The 21,939-nt window shown below is 37.8% G+C and overlaps 1 protein-coding gene across 4 annotated transcripts in view; it reads right to left on the bottom strand.

The window, feature by feature from the left end:
• Positions 1 to 21,939, bottom strand: part of UROS (uroporphyrinogen III synthase) — a 191,336-nt gene that overhangs the window by 32,515 nt on the left and 136,882 nt on the right. For all 4 annotated transcript variants that reach the window (XM_053692521.1, XM_053692520.1, XM_053692523.1 and 1 more), the window contains exon 9: positions 8,269 to 8,370. In XM_053692521.1, coding sequence (XP_053548496.1) covers positions 8,269 to 8,370 — 102 coding nt within the window. The remainder of the gene's footprint in view (positions 1 to 8,268; positions 8,371 to 21,939) is intronic.

Here is a 21,939-nt window from a genome sequence, read left to right as displayed (position 1 = left end):
CATGACAGGGAGAAGGCAACAGGAAAAAAAGCAGCCTAGGCGCAGTACAGAGCTAGTCACAGAAATCTCACAGGAATCTGGGCCAGACTTAATAACAAATACTGAACTGTTGAAACAAATCACTACTCTTTTCCTGCCTAAATTTGAGGCAATACAAAACACAGTAGAGGTAATCTCACAAGAAACAAAACAAATTTCTGCAAGGCTAGGTTTAGTTGAGCAGCGCATCTCGGACCTAGAGGATAGAGATATTGAGAAAGATAGAGACCTATCAGTTATACAAAAACAAGTCAAATTTTTAAGTGATAAGGTTGAAGACCTTGAAAACAGGTCATGGAGAAATAACTTGCGCATTGTTGGTATATCTGAAAACTTGTTAGAAAAAGATCTCCTGCACTTCGCTGCAGTTCAGTTATCCACGTTATTACAAATCTCAGTAGACAAGCAGGCAATGATAGTGGAGCGTGCCCATAGGGTTGGGAGGCTCAGGACACAGGAAATTGGGGAAACTAGGCCAAGACCGATTATTGTTCGGTATTTGAATTATCAGGATAAGATAAGGATCTTACAGGCATATAGACTCCAGAAGGAGGTTTTTTTTTATCAAAATAAGAAATGTCTTATTTTTAAGGACTTTTCTTATGAAACCTCCAATAGGAGGAAACTGTGTGCACCCTTATGTTCTAAACTAATAAAGGAAGGTAGAATAGTTAGATTACTGTACCCGGCTAAAATAAGTATTAAAACTCCAGACGGGTTTAAGACCTTTGATAATCCCCAGGAAGCAGAAAAATTCCTATTAGAAGACACTAGGTGATAGGGAAGGATACAGCTGAGGATAAGTGTGTTGATGGCAGAATAGGATGGACCATAAGTCAGGGAATATCATCTTGCTGTTAGAAGAATTATACAAGGGAATGTTTGAATACTACATTAAGAGATTGGGCGGGGAGGGGGCGGATTCTGGATGGATGAATGGACTTTTTTTTTTTGTTTTTTTGTTTGTTTGTTTGTTTGTTCTCTCTCTCTCTCGCTTGCTTCCCACCCCCTCCGACCAGGTTGGGAGCTAGGGGGTGTAGCACGCCTGAATACTGAATGAGTGGGAGGTATAAGATAGGCTCCTGGAACGTCGGCGGTTTTAATTCTCCAATAAAAAGGAAAGCTGTCTTGCAACACCTGAATAAACTTAAAATAGACATAGGTATGCTGCAAGAAACGCATCTTGATGAGGGAGAAAGTCAGAAGTTGAAGTGGGGATGGGTTGGAGAAGTGGTATATGCCCCGGCTATTCACAAGAAAAAAGGGGTTGCCATTCTGTTTAGGAAAAATTTGCAATACCAAATCGTGAAAAAAGAAATGGACCCACAGGGTAGATTTATCATTTTGGAAATGGAACTAGGGGGGAGGAGAGTTACAGTGTGTAATGTATATGGCCCAAATGAAAAGAAAAATCGTTTTTGGAAAATGTTGCAGGATAAATTGATGGGATCAGATAGGAATATTATTCTAGGGGGGGATTTGAACATGGTGGCATCAGGTTTAATAGACAGGAAACAACATCCGGGGAAGCAGCATCCGGGAAATAGGGACACTAGAACATTTAAAAAATTCTGTTATAACCTAGATCTCCTAGATATATGGAGAAATACTTTTCCAGATAGTAAGGAATACACTTGTCTATCCAAAGCATATAAGTCCCTCGCGCGTATTGATATGTTTTTAATCAGCAAGAATTTGTTCACCTTGATTCAAAAAAACAACAATAACGCCAATTACCCTCTCTGATCATGCGCCAATCTCGCTCTCTTTAGTAATTAACACTAATAAATTATTAAATAATAGATTATTATATGTTCTTCCCAAGTTATCTATATACAAATCTGAAATTTCGGAACTTTTTGCTAAGTAAGTGGGAGGAATACTTAGACAAAAATACGGGATCCGTCGAGAATATAGAGATATTATGGCAAGCCTTTAAGGCAGTAATTCGAGGAGAAATAATAGCCTATTTGGCTAAAGCGAAAAAAATAAACAATAGCCAGTGGTTACAACTCACGAATCAGATTGTCAATAAATTTCAAAGATATATACAGAATAATAATAGTGAGAATTGGAATCAATATCTAGAGGCTAACAGGCCCATTTATCAAGCTCCGTACGGAGCTTGAAGGGCCGTGTTTCTGGCGAGTCTTCAGACTCGCCAGAAACACAACTTATGAAGCAGCGGTCTAAAGACCGCTGCTTCATAACCCTGTCCGCCTGCTCTGAGCAGGCGGACAGGAATCGCCGGAAATCAACCCGATCGAATATGATCGGGTTGATTGACAGCTCCCTGCTGGCGGCCGATTGGCCGCGAGTCAGCAGGGGGCGGCGTTGCACCAGCAGCTCTTGTGAGCTGCTGGTGCAATGTTAAATGCGGAGAGCGTATTGCTCTCCGCATTTAGCGAGGTCTTGCGGACCTGATCCGCAGTGTCGGATCAGGTCCGCAAGCCCTTTGATAAATGGGCCCCTAAGAAACAGAGGGATGATTGGTGTATATCAAAAGAAATACGAGCAGAAACAAGGCGGAATAGCAAATTTATGGCGTATGGTGATAAGTCAGGGAAGTTCCTGGCTAAAATGATTAATTCTCAGAAATCGAGTAAAAATATAACAGTTATTAAAGTGAAAGGTAAAGTTATTACCCAGCCATTGGATATTATTAAGGAATTTCAACAGCATTTTCAAAATTTGTATAGGGAGAGAAAAATTGAGCATTGTAACAAGGAGCAGTTCTGGGGAAGTATTAGGCTCCCCCAAGTTAAGAAGGAAGATCTTGAAATGTTGAATACCCCAATAACCCAGGAGGAAATTAGTAAGACTATTAACAAATTAAAGCTTAATAAGGCTTTGGGATCTGATGACATCCCTGGGGAGTTATATAAGATCATTGGGGATAAAATTATTGTTACTTTAAGGGATATGTATAACTCCTTTCTTATAGGGGGGAATAGCCCAACTAAATACTTTAATGAATCCAGGATTGTCCTGGTACCAAAACAGGGGAAGGATTTGAAATGTATTGAGTCTTATAGACCTATTTCCTTGTTGAATGTGGACTATAAGATACTAACACACATTCTGGCGAATAGACTGCAGACAGCCATTGGTCCACTTGTGCATCCGGACCAAACCGGATTTATGAAAGGTAGGACGTTGGTAAAAAATATTAGAAAATTAGAACTTGCAATAAATTATTGTGATATAGCAAAGAAAAGGGGATCATTTCTAGCTAAGGATGCTGCCATTATATCTATCGATACACAGAAGGCTTTTGATTCTTTGATCTGGGATCACATGTTTACCGCCATGGGAAATTTTGGGATTAAGGGCAATTTTGTGAATATTATCACATTATTATACAATACACCCCAGGCTGCTCTAGTTATTAATTCCATTCTCTCTGATAAATTCAATTTACAATGGGGGACAAGGCAGGGATGCCCTATCTCACCCCTGCTATTTAACTTATCATTGGAACCCTTAGCTATTTACTTTAGAGAATATCTAGAAGGAATAAATATAGGACAATTCAGGATACAACAAGCAATCTATGCTGATGATGTGCTTATCTTTACACAAAATTTGGGAAATAATTTACCATTAATTGTTGATGCTTTGGATAGATACCAGACCTTTACAGGTTTTGGAATAAATAAGAGTAAATCGGAAATATTGTGGCTGATTAAAAATAAAGACTCCCCTATAACTCCCTTTATGGAAGCAAAAGAATATATCTCATATTTGGGTTTGAAATTCTCATGCGACCCAGGGAAGTGGTATAGTCTAAACTTTCTCCCACTTATTATATCACTTAAAGAAGACATAGATAGATGGATGAACTTGCCCTTGTCCTTATCTGGCAGGATTCAGCTAATAAAAATGATTTCACTACCCAAATTTCTCTACGTATTTCAGGCTATGCCTCTTCTCTTGGCAAAGAGGGATAGCTTGATAATTAATAAATAAATTAGGCAATTTATCTGGAAGAATAGCAGATCTAGGATATCCATGAAGCGTATGTCAGCTGGGAGGAAGGGGATGGGAATGGCCATCCCGGACTTAGAAGCTTACAATCTAGCAGCTAACATGAAGTATGTTGTAGATTGGTTCTTAGAGACAGATCATTTCTCGATATATGACATAGAGGAAGGGCTAGTCGCACAGTTTTCCTTGAAAGCCTTGGCTCATATGCCACCAACCGAAATCCCCAAAAGGATCAAAAAATTAAAAATTATTGAACAACCTATACGTGCTTGGCGTAAGTTCTGTGCGAGAACGGGTTCCAACTTCAGGGTCTCTCCATATCTAACAATCAGAGGGAACCCAGAGTTCTCGGAGGGATATGATTCTGCAAGATTCAGAAAGTGGAATAATGCTGGGGTTAAGTATATGATTCAAATAGTTAACATAATGGAGAATAGAGTTAAGACTTTCAATGAGTGTAAATTAGAATTCGGTATCACTAACTCCCAATACTTCGCTTTTCTGCAACTTCGGCACTATGCTGAACAAATTCTGAAGACGCCAGGTTTGGAGTGGAATAATAAAGCCTTAAAACAAATCCTTTGTTTATTTAGTATAGGGAAACTATCAATCTCATCCATATATGGGGCTTTATTAGTTAATCAAGATATGAGTAATATTAGATATTTAACCTTAAGATGGAGGGAGTGCTCGGCTATTTCCATAGAGCCAGAGCTTCTGATTACTTCGGTTAAAAGAGTAGCAAAGGCTATGACAGGGGAATATTTTAGAGAACAACAAATTAAAATCTTATATCAGGTATATGTTACCCCGAAGTCTCTCTCATCGTGGGTAAAAGGAAGAGATAGCTTGTGTTGTATTAGATGTAAACTAGGCCTAGCTGATATATATCATATGTTTTGGTTCTGCCCGGTGATTCAGAGATTCTGGGGTAAAATTTCATTTTGGTTAACAAAAATTTTTCAACGACATACCTACATCACATGCCAGAATGTTTTTTTCTAACAACGCATGAGGAAATTGGGTGGAACCCTTTACTAATAAATACGGCTATTCTTATAGGTAGGAAAATAATCTTGAAAAATTGGCGATCCCATAAGGAGCCCAAATTTGCAGAATTCAAGAAAGGTATACATTATCAGCTATTCCTAGAGCAGATTAAAATTCAAATGGAAATGGAAATAAATATAGAGGCCTTCTTTGCTAAATGGGAAACCTATATTAAGTCGTTGGATACCAATATCAGGAAGCTGGTTAACTCCCCCTTTAGAGACTCAGTGTTTATTTTGGAGTCTAACCTAAGGGGAGAATGGATATGCCCCTAGGCTGGCTGTTGGGGGGGGAGGGGGCAGGGAGAGAGATTTGTATTGTGCTTCTCTTTCTTTTTTTTTTTTTGTTTGTGTTGTTTTGTAGGGTTACGGTTGTGTCATTTGTTATTATGTTTTTATGGGGCCGATTTATCAATGTCTGGCGGAAATGATAAGCTGTGGCGTATCATGTCTGGCAGACATTGCTGAATGCCGACAGCATTTAACATTGCACAAGCAGTTGTGGTGAACTGCTTGTGCAATTCCGCCTCCTGCAGATTTGCGGCCAATCGGCTGCTAGCAGGGGGTGTCAATCAACCCAATCGTATCTGATCGGGTTGATTGCTGTCCGCTGCTCAGAGGCGGCAGACCAGTAAAGGAGCAGCGGTCTTAAGACCCCTGCTTCTTAACTGCTGTTACCGGCGAGCCTGAAGGCTCGCACGGAAACAGGGGGATCAGGGGCCATTAGGCCCTTGATAATTCAGCCCCTAAATGTCAACAATTTTCAAAAGATCCTCATACAAAATTAATATTTTAAAAGCATTTAATATTTTCCTTTCGTTAGCAAAATTTGCCTTTTTTACTGTCATGGGAAATACCCCTTGAAAAACCTATTGTGTATTGTTTATCTTATCTCCTATGTTGTGGCCAATTAGGAACAGATATAAATAAACTTGTGCAACGATCCACCAATCCTGTGCAGCATGTTATAGAGTTATGGTTCTGGGTCCTTCAGGATGCATTCCAGATTCTTGTTGCATTTTTTACAGTTAAAGGGACAGTCTAGACAAAGTTAAACTGTCATGATTCAGATAGGGCATGCAATTTTAAACAACTTTCCAATTTACTTTTATAATCAAATCTGTTTTGTTCTCTTGGTATTCTTTGTTAAAAGCTAAACCTAGGTAGGCTCATAAACGGATTTTTAAGCCGTTGAAGGCCGCCTCTTATCTTGGTGCATTTTGGCAGTTTTCCACAGCTAGACAGTGCTAGTTCACGTGTAGATAACATTGTGCTCACTCCCATGGAGTTACTTATGAGAGGGCACTGATTGGCTAAAATGCAAGTCTATCAAAAGAACTGAAATAAGAGGGCAGTCTGCAGAGGCTTAGATACAAGGTAATCACAGAGGTAAAAAAGTATATTAATATAACAGTGTTGGTTATGCAAAACTGGTGAATAGGTAATAAAGGGATTATCTATCTTTTAAAACAATACACATTTTCGAGTAGACTGTCCCTTTTAATTACAGAGAATGCAGACAATATTAATTACAAAAAGGATTTAAAGTGAAAGTAAATTTAGACAATCAATATTAATGTCATGGTTTACAATTATCCTATTATATCTAGTCGCTAATTTTTTTTTTTATTTCCTGTTTTTGTTATTTTACACGTAAGAGCGGTCCCACTCGCTCTTATGTGTTAATCCGTGCGCATTCTTGAGAACTTAAATTTATTGCGCATGCGTGCTTAGTGCCAATGCGTCTAAGTCATTGGCTGTTTCCATGTATAGCTCAATGAGCATGCGTGTCTCATGGACGCGCTTCTAGACACGGAGTACATTCAATGAGACACGCGTGCCCATATTAAGGTGGGGGCGTTTAATGTAATTTCCTGACGCCACTGGGGGACCAATAGAAATATTGATAAAGATATTCGTCATCGCAAAATAAAGATTTTTTTTTTGAGTCAGGTGGAGGAACGGCGATATAGCGAGGCAAAATAAAAGGTACATTTTACTGACAAATATATCATATTTAAAAATATCATGAATTAAAGTCAAGTTATTTTGCGCTATATTTTGCTTAGCAGCATAGAGATGCTGGCAACTTTACTTTTCCTTTAACGATATTACAACTTTTTTTTTACTATGCAAAATGAAACATTTTGGGCTAGATTACCACCCAGTCACAATCAATAGCACAGGGTGCTTTAACTTGTGATCGGTCTAGAATAATGCACAATCTAATATAACAAGTGTATGGTTTAATATTTAACCAAATCACCTTAACAAGGCTGAAAATGTTAAACTTGTCCTATTGTTTTAATGGATAACACAGGGATTGCTATTAGTGCGCTCGTTGTGCCTGCATTACAAGTGGTGAGTTACGTGTTGTGGTCATGCATAATCCAAAATATAACTGTAAAATTTTAGCGCTTTTTTAGACCTGAACGAAACATTATAACTTGCTAGTTTACATAACAAAAAACACATGAAAATGGTAATGAAAAAAATTAAAGGGACAGTCTACCTGAAAATTTGTATTGTTTAAAAAGATAGATAATCCCTTTATTACCCATTCTTCAGTGTTGCCTAACCAACACAGTTATATTAATATAACATAATATTTATAATATTATACAATGTAAGCAAACACTATATTTTAGCATTCATCAGGGGGCGAAATTAATCTAGTTTTGCATGGTTGCCCTTTTTTCTAAAGAGCCCATTTTAATAGTGACGTATTCAATTTGTTTTTTATCACGTTATTTGCACATTAAGGGGACACAAAATTGTTTTCATGATTCAGATAGAACATGCCATTAAAAAAATAATAATCTATTTTCAAACTTTCATAGTATCTTTTGTTAAAAAGCAGAGACATAAGGTCAGGCGCATGCACGTATCTTGAGCACTATATGGCAGTAGTTTTGCATGAATGTTATCCATTTGCAAGAGCACTAAATGGCAGCACTATTTCCTGCTATGTAGTGCTGCAGATGCATACCTAGGTATCCCTTTAACAACGAATATCATGGGAACGAAGCAGAAAATGAAGCTGCCCCTTTTGTGGCACACACTCCTTTAAATTCTCTTGTACATGGAAAAATAACTAATCTAAGACATATAAATATTTTATTAATTTAAAATTCTAGATTAAAAAAAATAATCCAAACTAATTATAATCTGTGTATAATACAAATAAATATACCTTTATTTTATTTACTTGATCCTCTGATAGTGTCTGAAGAAACTGAAGGCAAAACTTAACTCCCGAAGGACTAAAGAAGACAATACTTGCTGGAATTCCTTGCTGTAGGAAATTAGAAGAAAAAAAAAAACAATTATCATCTGAATAGAATAATTTCTTAACTATTATACAGACACAAAAGCAAATCATATCCCTATTAACATGTGAAATGAGGTGTGTGCGTATTGTACAAACAATGCTATCAGGCTCTCATTTTGCAGGGAAATTTAAGGGACTAAATTATAGTAATCTATATAAAAAACTAAGGTAGAAATTAAGAAACCCTTCCTTTGATTAAAAGAAAAAGGAAATAGCAGCTAGCAAGACATGATGATGTGTAAAATCCAGCATTGCTTTGCAAGTCAAAACATTTCCCATAAAAAAAAAAACAATCTCATCATTTAGACACAAATTCAAATGCAATGGCAGAAGGTACAAAAAATAAATAAACCCAAAGGCAAGTAAAGGGATAATACAATTATTCTGTATATATCAATACGATATATACAAGAGCTCACAATTTAAGGTTGGAGGAAAGGAGCTTTAATCTCCTGCAACGGAAACGGTTTTCTTTCATGTAATTAGCAAGAGTCCATGAGCTAGTGACGTATGGGATATACATTCCTACCAGGAGGGGCAAAGTTTCCCAAACCTCAAAATGCCTATAAATACACCCCTCACCACACCCACAAATCAGTTTTACAAACTTTGCCTTCTATGGAGGTGGTGAAGTAAGTTTGTGCTAGATTCTACGTTGATATGCGCTCCGCAGCAGGTTGGAGCCCGGTTTTCCTCTCAGCGTGCAGTGAATGTCAGAGGGATGTGAGGAGAGTATTGCCTATTTGAATTCAATGATCTCCTTCTACGGGGTCTATTTCATAGGTTCTCTGTTATCGGTCGTAGAGATTCATCTCTTACCTCCCTTTTCAGATCGACGATATACTCTTATATATACCATTACCTCTACTGATTCTCGTTTCAGTACTGGTTTGGCTTTCTACTACATGTAGATGAGTGTCCTGGGGTAAGTAAGTCTTATTTTCTGTGACACTCTAAGCTATGGTTGGGCACTTTTATATAAAGTTCTAAATATATGTGTTTAAACATTTATTTGCCTTAACTCAGGATGTTCAACGTTCCTTATTTCAGACAGTCAGTTTCATATTTGGGATAATGCATATGAATTAATCATTTTTTTCTTACCTTAAAATTGACTTTTTTCCCTGTGGGCTGTTAGGCTCGCGGGGGCTGAAAATGCTTCATTTTATTGCGTCATTCTTGGCGCGGACTTTTTTGGCGCAATTTTTTTTTTCTATTTCCGGCGTCATACGTGTCGCCGGAAGTTGCGTCATTTTTTGACGTTTTTTTGCGCCAAAAGTGTCGGCGTTCCGGATGTGGCGTCATTTTTTATATAAAAAAATATGGGCGTATAAAATATGGGCATATAAAAATATGGGCGTCATTATTGTCTCCACATTATTTAAGTCTCATTATTTATTGCTTCTGGTTGCTAGAAGCTTGTTCACTGGCATTTTTTCCCATTCCTGAAACTGTCATTTAAGGAATTTGATCAATTTTGCTTTATATGTTGTTTTTTCTATTACATATTGCAAGATGTCCCAGTTTGAACCTGAGTCAGAAGATACTATTGGAAAATCGCTGCCTGGTGCTGGATCTACCAAAGTTAAGTGTATCTGCTGTAAACTTGTGGTATCTGTTCCTCCAGCTGTTGTTTGTAATGAATGTCATGACAAACTTGTTAATGCAGATAATATTTCCTTTAGTAATGTTATATTACCTGTTGCTGTTCCATCAACATCTAATACTAGTGTTCCTGTTAACATAAGAGATTTTGTGTCTAAATCCATTAAGAAGGCTATGTCTGTTATTCCTCCTTCTAGTAAACGTAAAAGGTCTTTTAAAACTTCTCATTTTTCAGATGAATTTTTAAATGAACATCATCATTCTGATTCTGATAGAGATTCCTCTTGTTCAGAGGATTCTGTCTCAGAGGTTGATGCTGATAAATCTTCATATTTATTCAGAATGGAATTTATTCGTTCTTTACATAAAGAAGTCTTAATTGCATTAGAAATAGAGGATTCTGGTCCTCTTGATACTAAATCTAAACGTTTAAATAAGGTTTTTAAATCTCCTGTAGTTATTCCAGAAGTTTTTCCTGTCCCTGATGCTATTTCTGAAGTAATCTCCAGGGAATGGAATAATTTGGGTAATTCATTTACTCCTTCTAAACGTTTTAAGCAATTATATCCTGTGCCATCTGACAGATTAGAGTTTTGGGACAAAATCCCTAAAGTTGATGGGGCTATCTCTACTCTTGCTAAACGTACTACTATTCCTACGGCAGATAGTACTTCCTTTAAGGATCCTTTAGATAGGAAAATTGAATCCTTTCTAAGAAAAGCTTACTTATGTTCAGGTAATCTTCTTAGACCTGCTATATTTTTAGCGGATGTTGCTGCAGCTTCAACTTTTTGGTTAGAAGCTTTAGCGCAACAAGTAACAGATCATAATTCTCATAGCATTGTTAATCTTCTTCAACATGCTAATAACTTTATTTGTGATGCCATCTTTGATATCATTAGAGTTGATGTCAGGTATATGTCTCTAGCTATTTTAGCTAGAAGAGCTTTATGGCTTAAAACTTGGAATGCTGATATGTCTTCCAAGTCAACTTTGCTTTCCCTTTCTTTCCAGGGTAATAAATTATTTGGTTCTCAGTTGGATTCTATTATCTCAACTGTTACTGGAGGGAAAGGAACTTTTTTACCACAGGATAAAAAATCTAAAGGTAAATTTAGGTCTAATAATCGTTTTCGTTCCTTTCGTCACAATAAGGAACAAAAGCCTGATCCTTCACTCACAGGAGCGGTATCAGTCTGGAAACCATCTCCAGTCTGGAATAAATTCAAGCCTTTTAGAAAACCAAAGCCAGCTCCCAAGTCCACATGAAGGTGCGGCCCTCATTCCAGCCCAGCTGGTAGGGGGCAGATTACGATTTTTCAAAGAAATTTGGATCAATTCAATTCACAATCTTTGGATTCAGAACATTGTTTCAGAAGGGTACAGAATTGGCTTCAAGATAAGGCCTCCTGCAAAGAGATTTTTTCTTTCCCGTGTCCCAGTAAATCCAGCAAAGGCTCAAGCATTTCTGAAATGTGTTTCAGATCTAGAGTTGGCTGGAGTAATTATGCCAGTTCCAGTTCTGGAACAGGGACTGGGGTTTTATTCAAATCTCTTCATTGTACCAAAGAAGGAGAATTCCTTCAGACCAGTTCTGGATCTAAAAATATTGAATAGTTATGTAAGGATACCAACATTCAAAATGGTAACTATAAGGACTATTCTGCCTTTTGTTCAGCAAGGGCATTATATGTCCACAATAGATTTACAGGATGCATATCTGCATATTCCGATTCATCCAGATCACTATCAGTTTCTGAGATTCTCTTTCCTAGACAAGCATTACCAATTTGTGGCTCTGCCGTTTGGCCTAGCAACAGCTCCAAGGATTTTTTCAAAGGTTCTCGGTGCCCTTCTGTCTGTAATCAGAGAACAGGGTATTGTGGTATTTCCTTATTTGGACGATATCTTGGTACTTGCTCAGTCTTCACATTTAGCAGAATCTCATACGAATCGACTCGTATTGTTTCTTCAAGATCATGGTTGGAGGATCAATTTGCCGAAAAGTTCATTGATTCCTCAGACAAGGGTAACCTTTTTAGGTTTCCAGATAGATTCAGTGTCCATGACTCTGTCTCTGAAAGACAAGAGACGTCTAAAATTGGTTTCAGCTTGTCGAAACCTTCTGTCTCAATCATTCCCTTCGGTAGCCTTATGCATGGAAATTCTAGGTCTTATGACTGCTGCATCGGACGCGATCCCCTTTGCTCGTTTTCACATGCGACCTCTTCAGCTCTGTATGCTGAACCAGTGGTGCATGGATTACACAAAGATATATCAATTGATATCTTTAAAACCGTTTGTACGACACTCTCTGACGTGGTGGACAGATCACCATCGTTTAGTTCAGGGGGCTTCTTTTGTTCTTCCAACCTGGACTGTGATTTCAACAGATGCAAGTCTGACAGGTTGGGGAGCTGTTTGGGGGTCTCTGACAGCACAAGGGGTTTGGGAATCTCAGGAGGTGAGATTACCAATCAATATTTTGGAACTCCGTGCAATTTTCAGAGCTCTTCAGTCATGGCCTCTTCTAAAGAGAGAATCGTTCATTTGTTTTCAGACAGACAATGTCACAACTGTGGCATATATCAATCATCAAGGAGGGACTCACAGTCCTCTGGCTATGAAAGAAGTATCTCGAATTCTGGTTTGGGCGGAATCCAGCTCCTGTCTAATTTCTGCGGTTCATATCCCAGGTATAGACAATTGGGAAGCGGATTATCTCAGTCGCCAAACGTTACATCCGGGCGAATGGTCTCTTCACCCAGAGGTATTTCTTCAGATTGTTCAAATGTGGGGACTTCCAGAAATAGATCTGATGGCTTCTCATCTAAACAAGAAACTTCCCAGGTATCTGTCCAGATCCAGGGATCCTCAGGCGGAAGCAGTGGATGCATTGTCACTTCCTTGGAAGTATCGTCCTGCCTATATCTTTCCGCCTCTAGTTCTTCTTCCAAGAGTAATCTCCAAGATTCTGAAGGAATGCTCGTTTGTTCTGCTGGTGGCTCCAGCATGGCCTCACAGGTTTTGGTATGCAGATCTTGTCCGGATGGCCTCTTGCCAACCGTGGACTCTTCCGTTAAGACCAGACCTTCTATCACAAGGTCCTTTTTTCCATCAGGATCTCAAATCCTTAAATTTGAAGGTATGGAGATTGAACGCTTGATTCTTAGTCAAAGAGGTTTCTCTGACTCTGTGATTAATACTATGTTACAGGCTCGTAAATCTGTATCTAGAAAGATATATTATCGAGTCTGGAAGACTTACATTTCTTGGTGTCTTTCTCATCATTTTTCCTGGCATTCTTTTAGAATTCCGAAAATTTTACAGTTTCTTCAGGATGGTTTGGATAAAGGATTGTCTGCAAGTTCCTTGAAAGGACAAATCTCTGCTCTTTCTGTTCTTTTTCACAGAAAGATTGCTAATCTTCCTGATATTCATTGTTTTGTACAAGCTTTGGTTCGTATAAAACCTGTAATTAAGCCAATTTCTCCTCCTTGGAGTTTGAATTTGGTTCTTGGGGCTCTTCAAGCTCCTCCGTTTGAACCTATGCATTCACTGGACATTAAATTACTTTCTTGGAAAGTTTTGTGTCTTTTGGCCATCTCTTCTGCTAGAAGAGTTTCTGAATTATCTGCTCTTTCTTGTGAGTCTCCTTTTCTGATTTTTCATCAGGATAAGGCGGTGTTGCGAACTTCTTTTAAATTTTTTACCTAAGGTTGTGAATTCTAACAACATTAGTAGAGAAATTGTGGTTCCTTCATTGTGTCCTAATACTAAGAATTCTAAGGAGAGATCATTGCATTCTTTGGATGTAGTTAGAGCTTTGAAATATTATGTTGAAGCTACTAAGAATTTCCGAAAGACTTCTAGTCTATTTGTTATCTTTTCCGGTTCTAGGAAAGGTCAGAAGGCCTCTGCCATTTCTTTGGCATCTTGGTTGAAATCTTTAATTCATCATGCTTATGTCGAGTCGGGTAAAACTCCGCCTCAAAGGATTACAGCTCATTCTACTAGGTCAGTTTCTACTTCCTGGGCGTTTAGGAATGAAGCTTCGGTTGATCAGATTTCCAAAGCAGCAACTTGGTCTTCTTTGCATACTTTTACTAAATTCTACCATTTTGAAGTGTTTTCTTCTTCTGAAGCAGTTTTTGGTAGAAAAGTACTTCAGGCAGCTGTTTCAGTTTGATTCTTCTGCTTATAATTTCAGTTTTTTCATTATAAGATTTAAACTTTATTTTGGGTGTGGATTTCATTTCTTTCATATTAGCAAGAGTCCATGAGGCCCACCCTTTTTTGTGGTGGTTATGATTTTTTTTGTATAAAGCACAATTATTCCAATTCCTTATTTTTTATGCTTTTGCACTTTTTTCTTATCACCCCACTTCTTGGCTATTCGTTAAACTGATTTGTGGGTGTGGTGAGGGGTGTATTTATAGGCATTTTGAGGTTTGGGAAACTTTGCCCCTCCTGGTAGGAATGTATATCCCATACGTCACTAGCTCATGGACTCTTGCTAATATGAAAGAAATTAATTTATCAGGTAAGTTCTTACATAAATTATGTTTTTCACTGTAAGAGCAATAAAATTGTGAAACTCATTACCAAAGGAGGTAGTGAATGCCAATACCCTAGATACATTTAAAAATTGTTTGGATACATTTCTGTCTAGAAACAGAATTCATGGATATGATTGTTTGTATTAAATGGGTCATCTTTTAGTGGGAATATTTAATCTTAACTGAAGCTTTTTGTAAGTATATTTGATTTGTATAGGTTGAACTTGATGGACTTCGGTCTTTTTTCAACCTCATCTACTATGTTACTATGTTACTTCAGCCATCAAGAAGGCATGAAACCCCAAATTTCTCTTTCATGATTAAAATAGAAAGTACAACTTTCTAATTTATTTTATATTGTCAAGTTTTCTTTGCTCTCTTTGGATCTTTTGTTGACATAAAGTGATGTAAGCTCAGGAGCGTGCACGTGTCTGGAGCACTATATGGCAGCAGTTTTGTAAGACTTATCGATTTGCAAGAGCAATAGAAGGCAGCACTACTTCCTGCCATGTAGTGTGCCACCTACCTAGGTATCTCTTCAGCAAAGAATACCATGGGAACAAAGCAAATCTGAATGGGAAACTTTTTTTAAAGTTGTATGTTCTGTCGAAATCACAAAAGAAAATGATTGGGTTTCATATCCCTTTAAAGGCACATTGTTAGGAATTCTCTGCCCTAACGTCTCTAATGCAGTCACTGTTTACTTATAGACCACCCTGGCACAAGTGTCCTCACTATAAAGAGTGCTCTTGGTATTGATTGTGAGGGGCAAAATAAGAATAATTTACTGTTATTATTGTAAGACTTCCTATATGAAATAGAGACCTTCCTGCTGGTAATGAGCAGCCTGATGACAAACCCCAATAAACAAGATTATTGGTATTTCTATTTGACGGGCTATGGCTCCCCTAATTTAAATATATGATTTTAAAAAGGGGAGCACATCTCTTTATTGTAAGAAATATCAATACAAAGGGGTTTAATTTCTCCTCCCTAATATGGGTTAATGTGCTGAGTGGTAAAACAGGACAGTTTGGATTAATTTTTCTTTTGCTTTGAGATTAAAATTTTCAGAAAGTCTGTAATCCTGTATTTTACATATTTTTTTTTAATATTCATTGTGCTGCCTATTTAAATTATAACATTTTTGAAAGGAACAATGACACCACTGGGCATCAAAAAACACGGAATATGGAATTATATGAAATGGTCTCTTCTTTTACAGGAACTGTCTAGCAGTGAAGGATAATTTCATTCAATGCTTCCATTTAATTAATTGCAGATGCTCAATTAGAGATTATTGACTCAGGTGTAGAGCATGGGAACAGGAGATTTCATTAGCATGAACTTGCTTACTCCATGTAAATTATCACAGGTTGGAGCCAAGTGTCCTGTGGACAAAACGCTGAGGCAAACATTGGTATAAATGATGAGCCAGACTGATAACAAAAACTCCTTAAGTGCAAAGAAAAAATGCAAATGATTACATAAAAATAAAGCAATTTCCCTTTAGTAAAAATATAGAATATATAGCTAGGTAATTTCAATGAAAAAATGATTAAAAGTACACGTGTATGTTACAATTTATTTGCTGAATAATTCATAAGGGAAAAAAAATAAAAATAATAATAATAATAATAATAATAATAATAATATATATATATATATATATATATATGTACACACACATATACATAATAGTAGCTAACATTCAGCCAGATTACGAGTTTTGAGCGCTATAGGGATTTTAACGACCGCCACAAAAGCAGAGTTATTTCACCTCCCTATAGCGCTGCTATTACGAGTTTTAAAAAAGCAGGCTTGTGTGGGCGATATCTATGGGGAAAGAAAAAGTTACGTTTAAACTTAACACCCTAACATAAACCCCACGTCTAAACACCCCTAATCTGCTGCCCCTAACATCGCCGCAACCTACATAATGTTATTAACCCCTAATCTGCCGCCCCCAACATTGCCGCCTACATAAATTGCTAACCCCTAATCTGCTGCCCCTAACATCGCCACCACCTACATACAGTTATTAACCCCTAATCTGCTACCCCTTATGATGTTGGGTGGTTGTTTGTATTTTTTATTGCAATGTAACAGAGCTGATTTCTTTGGGGCAATGCCCCGCAAAAGGCCCTTTTAAGGGCCATTGGCAGTTTAGTGTAGGCTAGGGGTTTTTTTTTATTTTGGGGGGCTTTTTTATTTTGATAGGGCTTTTAGATTAGAAGTAATTCGTTTTTATTTTTGACAATTTCATTTTTTATTTTTTGTAATTTAGTGTTTATTTTTTTGTAAGTTATTTTTATTAATTTAATTTATTTCATTTTATTGTAATGTTAGGTTTTAGTGTAAGGCAGGTTAGGTTTTATTTTACAGGTAACTTTGTATTTATTTTAACTAGGTAGCTAGTAAAAAGTTAATAACTATTTACTAACTAGCCTACCTAATTAAAATAAATACAAACTTACCTGTGAAATAAAAATAAAATCTAACGGCCAGATTACGAGTTTTGTGTTATGAGGGGTGTAGTACTAACGTGCACGTTATTCTCACCGCTCACTTTCCTACAGCAAAATTGTGCTCCATACCGCACTCCAATACCAGCGCTGCTTAAGTCAGCGGTGAGCTGGTTATACGTGCTTGTGCACGATTTCCTCATAGACATCAATGGGGAGAGCCGGCTGAAAAAAGTCTAACACCTGCAATAAAGCAGCGTAAAGCTCAGTAACGCAGCCCCATTGATTCCTATGGGGAAACGAAATTTATGTTTACACCTAACACCGTAACATGAACCCCAAGTCTAAACACCCCTAATCTTACACTTATTAACCCCTAATCCGCCGCCCCGACACCTACATTATACTCATTAACCCCTAATCTGCCGCTCGGGACATCGCCGCCACTATAATAAACATATTAACCCATAAACCGCTGCACTCCCGCATCGCAAACACTAGTTAAATAGTATTAACCCCTAATCTGCCGCCCCCTACCAACATTTATTAACCCCTAATCTGCCGCCCCCAACGTCGCTGCCACTATACTAAATTTATTAACCCCTAAATCTAAGTCTAACCCTAACACCCCCTAACTTAGATATAATTCAAATAAATCTAAATAAAACTTACTATTAATAACTAAATAATTCCTATTTAAAATAAATACTTAGCTATAAAATAAACACTAAGATAGCTACAAAATAACTAATAGTTACATTATAGCTAGCTTAGGGTTTATTTTTATTTTACAGGCAAGTTTGTATTTATTTTAACTAGGTAGAATAGTTACTAAATAGTTATTTACTATTTACTAACTACCTAGCTAAAATAAATACAAATTTACCTGTAAAATAAAACCTAACCTAAGTTACACTAACACCTAACACTACAATACAATTAAATGACCTAAATAAAATACAATTAAATAAATTAAATACAATTAGCTAAATTACAAAAAACAAACAACACTAAATTACAGAAAATAAAAAACAAATTACAAGATATTTAAACTAATTACACCAAATCTATTAGCCCTATCAATATAAAAAAATCCCCCCCAAAATAAAAAAAAACCTAGCCTAAACTAAACTACCAATAGCCCTTAAAAGGGCCTTTTGCGGGGCATTGCCCCAAAGAAATCAGCTCTTTTACCTGAAACAAAAATACAAACAACCCTCCCAACAGTGAAACCCACCACCCACACAACCAACCCCCCAAATAAAACCGTAACTAAAAAAACCTAAGCTCCCCATTGCCGTGAAAAGGGCATTTGGATGGGCATTGCCCTTAAAAGGGCATTTAGCTCTATTGCGGCCCAAAGCCCTAAACTAAAAATAAAACCCACCAATAAACCCTTAAAAAAACCTAACACTAACCCCTGAAGATACACTTACAGTTTTGAAGATCCGACATCCATCCTCAACGAAGCCGGGAGAAGTCCATCTTCAAGACATTGGACGCGGAGCATCCTCTTCTACCGACTACCCGACGAATGAAGGTTCCTTTAAGTGACGTCATCCAAGATGGCGTCCCTTAGATTCCGATCCTGATTGGAACAGCCAATAGAATGCAAGCTCAATTCTATTGGCTGATTGGCTGATAGAATTCTATCAGCCAATCGGAATCTGAGGGACACCATCTTGGATGACGTCACTTAAAGGAACCTTCATTCGTTGGGTAGTTGTCGGAAGAAGAGGATGCTCCGCGTCGGATGTCTTGAAGATGGACCCGCAGCGCCGTCTGGATGAAGACTTCTGCCCGCCTGGAGGACCACTTCTCCCGGCTTCGTTGAGGACTTCTCCCGGCTTCGTTGAGGAGGGATGTCGGATCTTCAAAACTGTAAGTGGATCTTCAGGGGTTAGTGTTAGGTTTTTTTTAAGGGTTTATTAGGTGGGTTTTATTTTTAGGTTAGGGCTTTGGGCCGCAATAGAGCTAAATGCCCTTTTAAGGGCAATGCCCATCAAAATGCCCTTTTCAGGGCAATTGGGAGCTTAGTTTTTTTAGTTAGGGTTTTATTTTGGGGTTGGTTGTGTGGGTGGTGGGTTTTACTGTTAGGGGGATTGTTTGCATTTTTTTCAGGTAAAAGAGCAAAAGGCCCTTTTAAGGGCTATTGGTAGTTCAGTTTAGGCTAGGTTTTTTTTTTTTTTATTTAGCTAATTGTATTTAATTTATTTAATTGTATTTAATTTAGGTAATTTATTTAATTGTAGTGTAGTGTTAGGTGTTAGTGTAACTTAGGTTAGGTTTTATTTTACAGGTAAATTTGTATTTATTTTAGCTAGGTAGTTAGTAAATAGTTAATAACTATTTAGTAACTATTCTACCTAGTTAAAATAATTTTATTTTATTTTTTGCGATGCTGGAGGGCCTCAGTTTAGGGGTTAATAGGTAGTTTATAGGTGTTAGTGTACTTTTTAGCACTTTAGTTATGAGTTTTATGCTACAGCGTTGTAGTGTAAAACTCATAACTACTGACTTTAAAATGCGGTGCGAATCTTGACGGGATATGGTGTACTGCTCACTTTTTGGACTTCCAGGACAAGCTTGTAATACCGGCGCTATGGAAGTCCCATAGAAAAAAGACTATACGCAATTTGCGTAAGTTGATTTGCGGTACGGCCAAAAAAGTGTGCGGTGCCCCTAAATCTGCAAGACTCGTAATACCAGCGGTAGTAAAAAAGCAGCGTTATGAGGCTTAACGCTGCTTTTTTACTCATAACGCAAGACTCGTAATCTAGTCGTAAAATAGCTACAATATAACTATTAGTTATTTTGTAGCTAGCTTAGGTTTTTTTTTACAGGTAAGTTTGTATTTAGTTTTAAATAGGTATTATTTAGTTAATAATAGTAAGGTTTATTTAGATTTATTTTAATTATATTTAAGTTAGGGGGTGTTAGGGTTAGATTTAGTGTTACGTTAGGGTTAGGATTAGGGGTTAATATATTTATGCAGAGTTAATGATGTGGGAGGTCAGAGGTTTAGGGGTCAATAATTTATTTTAGTATATTTCGTTGTGTGGGGCTTGCGGTTTAGTGGTTAATAGGTTTATTAAAGTGGCGGTGTGGGCGGATGGCAGATTAGTGGTTAATAATATTTAAATAGTGTTTGCAATGCGGGAGGGCGGCGGTTTAGGGGTTAATAGGTTTATTATAGTGGTGACGATGTCCGGGAGCAGCGAAATAGGGGTTAATACATTTTAATAGTGGCAGCGAGGTCCGGAGTTGCAGATTAGGGGTTAATAAATGTATTATAGTGTTTGCGATGCGGGAAGGCCTCGGTTTAGGGGTTAATAGGTAGTTTATGGGTGTTAGTGTTCTTTTTAACACTTTAGTTATGAGTTTTATGGTACAGCTTTGTAACGTAAAACTCATAACTACTGACTTTAGATGGCGGTATGGATCTTGTCAGTATAGAGTGTACCGCTCAATTTTTGGCCTCCCAGGCAAACTTAATACCGGCGCTATGGGAGTCCCAATTGAAAAATGACTTTTTAAAAAGTGCGGTACTGACGTCGCGTGACGGCCCAAAAGGTGTGCGGTACAGCTATACCTACAAGACTTGTAATAGCAGCATTAGGGAAAAAGAAGCGTTATAAATGCATAACACTGCTTTTTCACTCATAATGCAAAACTCTTAATCTAGCTGATTGTAAACATCCTATGGGTATTTGTGCAGTCAGCCACAATGGCAACAGATTGGCGATACAGCCAGTCATATGTTACACCTTTTTGGTCATAGGATTTTAATAGAGCACCCATCTGCTAATCTGCATAGAGTATATGTATCCTCTCCCCGTGCAAAATAAAGAATACATGCCCTGTTTAGGTTATATGGCATCTGATTGTCTGTACTGCCTAGAATATTAGTAACATAAATCATGCAATGATGGGGTACTTCTCAGCTGATGATGCAGGACACTTCTCTCATTGCTAAGGAACTGCAAGTTTCTCCCCGATGATTGACATAAGCCACTGCTGTGGCACTGGCTGACTGAAATCACAGAATATTCCTGTCTGAGCTTGGGCCAACTCTGTAAAGCTCTAAAGACTGCACAGAGTTTGAGAATATTTATTGGTAATATCACCTCCTAAGCAGACCAAACTACTTGTGCTCTCCCAGACCTCCAGACTGCACCCCAACCTAATAGAATGGCATCTGTGGAAATTACAATACACACTGGCCGAAGAAAGGAGGCCACTGAACCAAGGAATAGTGAGACTGCCACCAAGTTAGGGGCTGTCTTGATCTGTGATCTAACAGAATCCTCTGAGACAGATACTTGTGGACCCCATTCCATTGATGCGGCATCTGCAATTGAAGAGCCTGAAGATGAAATCTGGCAAATGGAGCTGAATCTGAGACAGCCACCATGAGGCCCACAACTCCCACGCACTAACAGAAGGGAGAGGATTCTGCTGCAGAAGGGCACATGCATAGTAACAGAAACCCCCAGAAAAGACACACGGGTCTAAGGAATTAAGGAGCTTTTTTGAAAGATTTAATTTTGAACTGTGACTCTGGAGCAACTGAAGTACCATCCGAGTATGATCAGAACCAGATCAAAAGAGGGAGCCTGAACCAGAAGGTCGTCCAAGTAAGAAACTACAGAAATTTCTTGAGCTCCAACTACAAACAGCAGAGCTCCCAGCACTTCTGTAAAATCTCTGGGAGATGTAGCCAAAAAGGGAAGGCCACAAACTGATAATGCTTGTCTATAAAAGCAACTCTTAGGAACATGACATGATCCATGTGAATAAGGATATGTAATTAAGCATCTTTTAAGTCTATGGTAAACATAAACTGACCCTACTGCACTAAAGGAAGTAAAATGTGAACTGTCTCCATATTGAAAGTTGGAACT

The sequence above is a fragment of the Bombina bombina genome, chromosome 9 (assembly GCF_027579735.1).
Source record: "Bombina bombina isolate aBomBom1 chromosome 9, aBomBom1.pri, whole genome shotgun sequence".
Lineage (NCBI taxonomy): Eukaryota > Metazoa > Chordata > Amphibia > Anura > Bombinatoridae > Bombina > Bombina bombina.
This window is presented reverse-complemented; position numbering and strand designations above follow the sequence as displayed.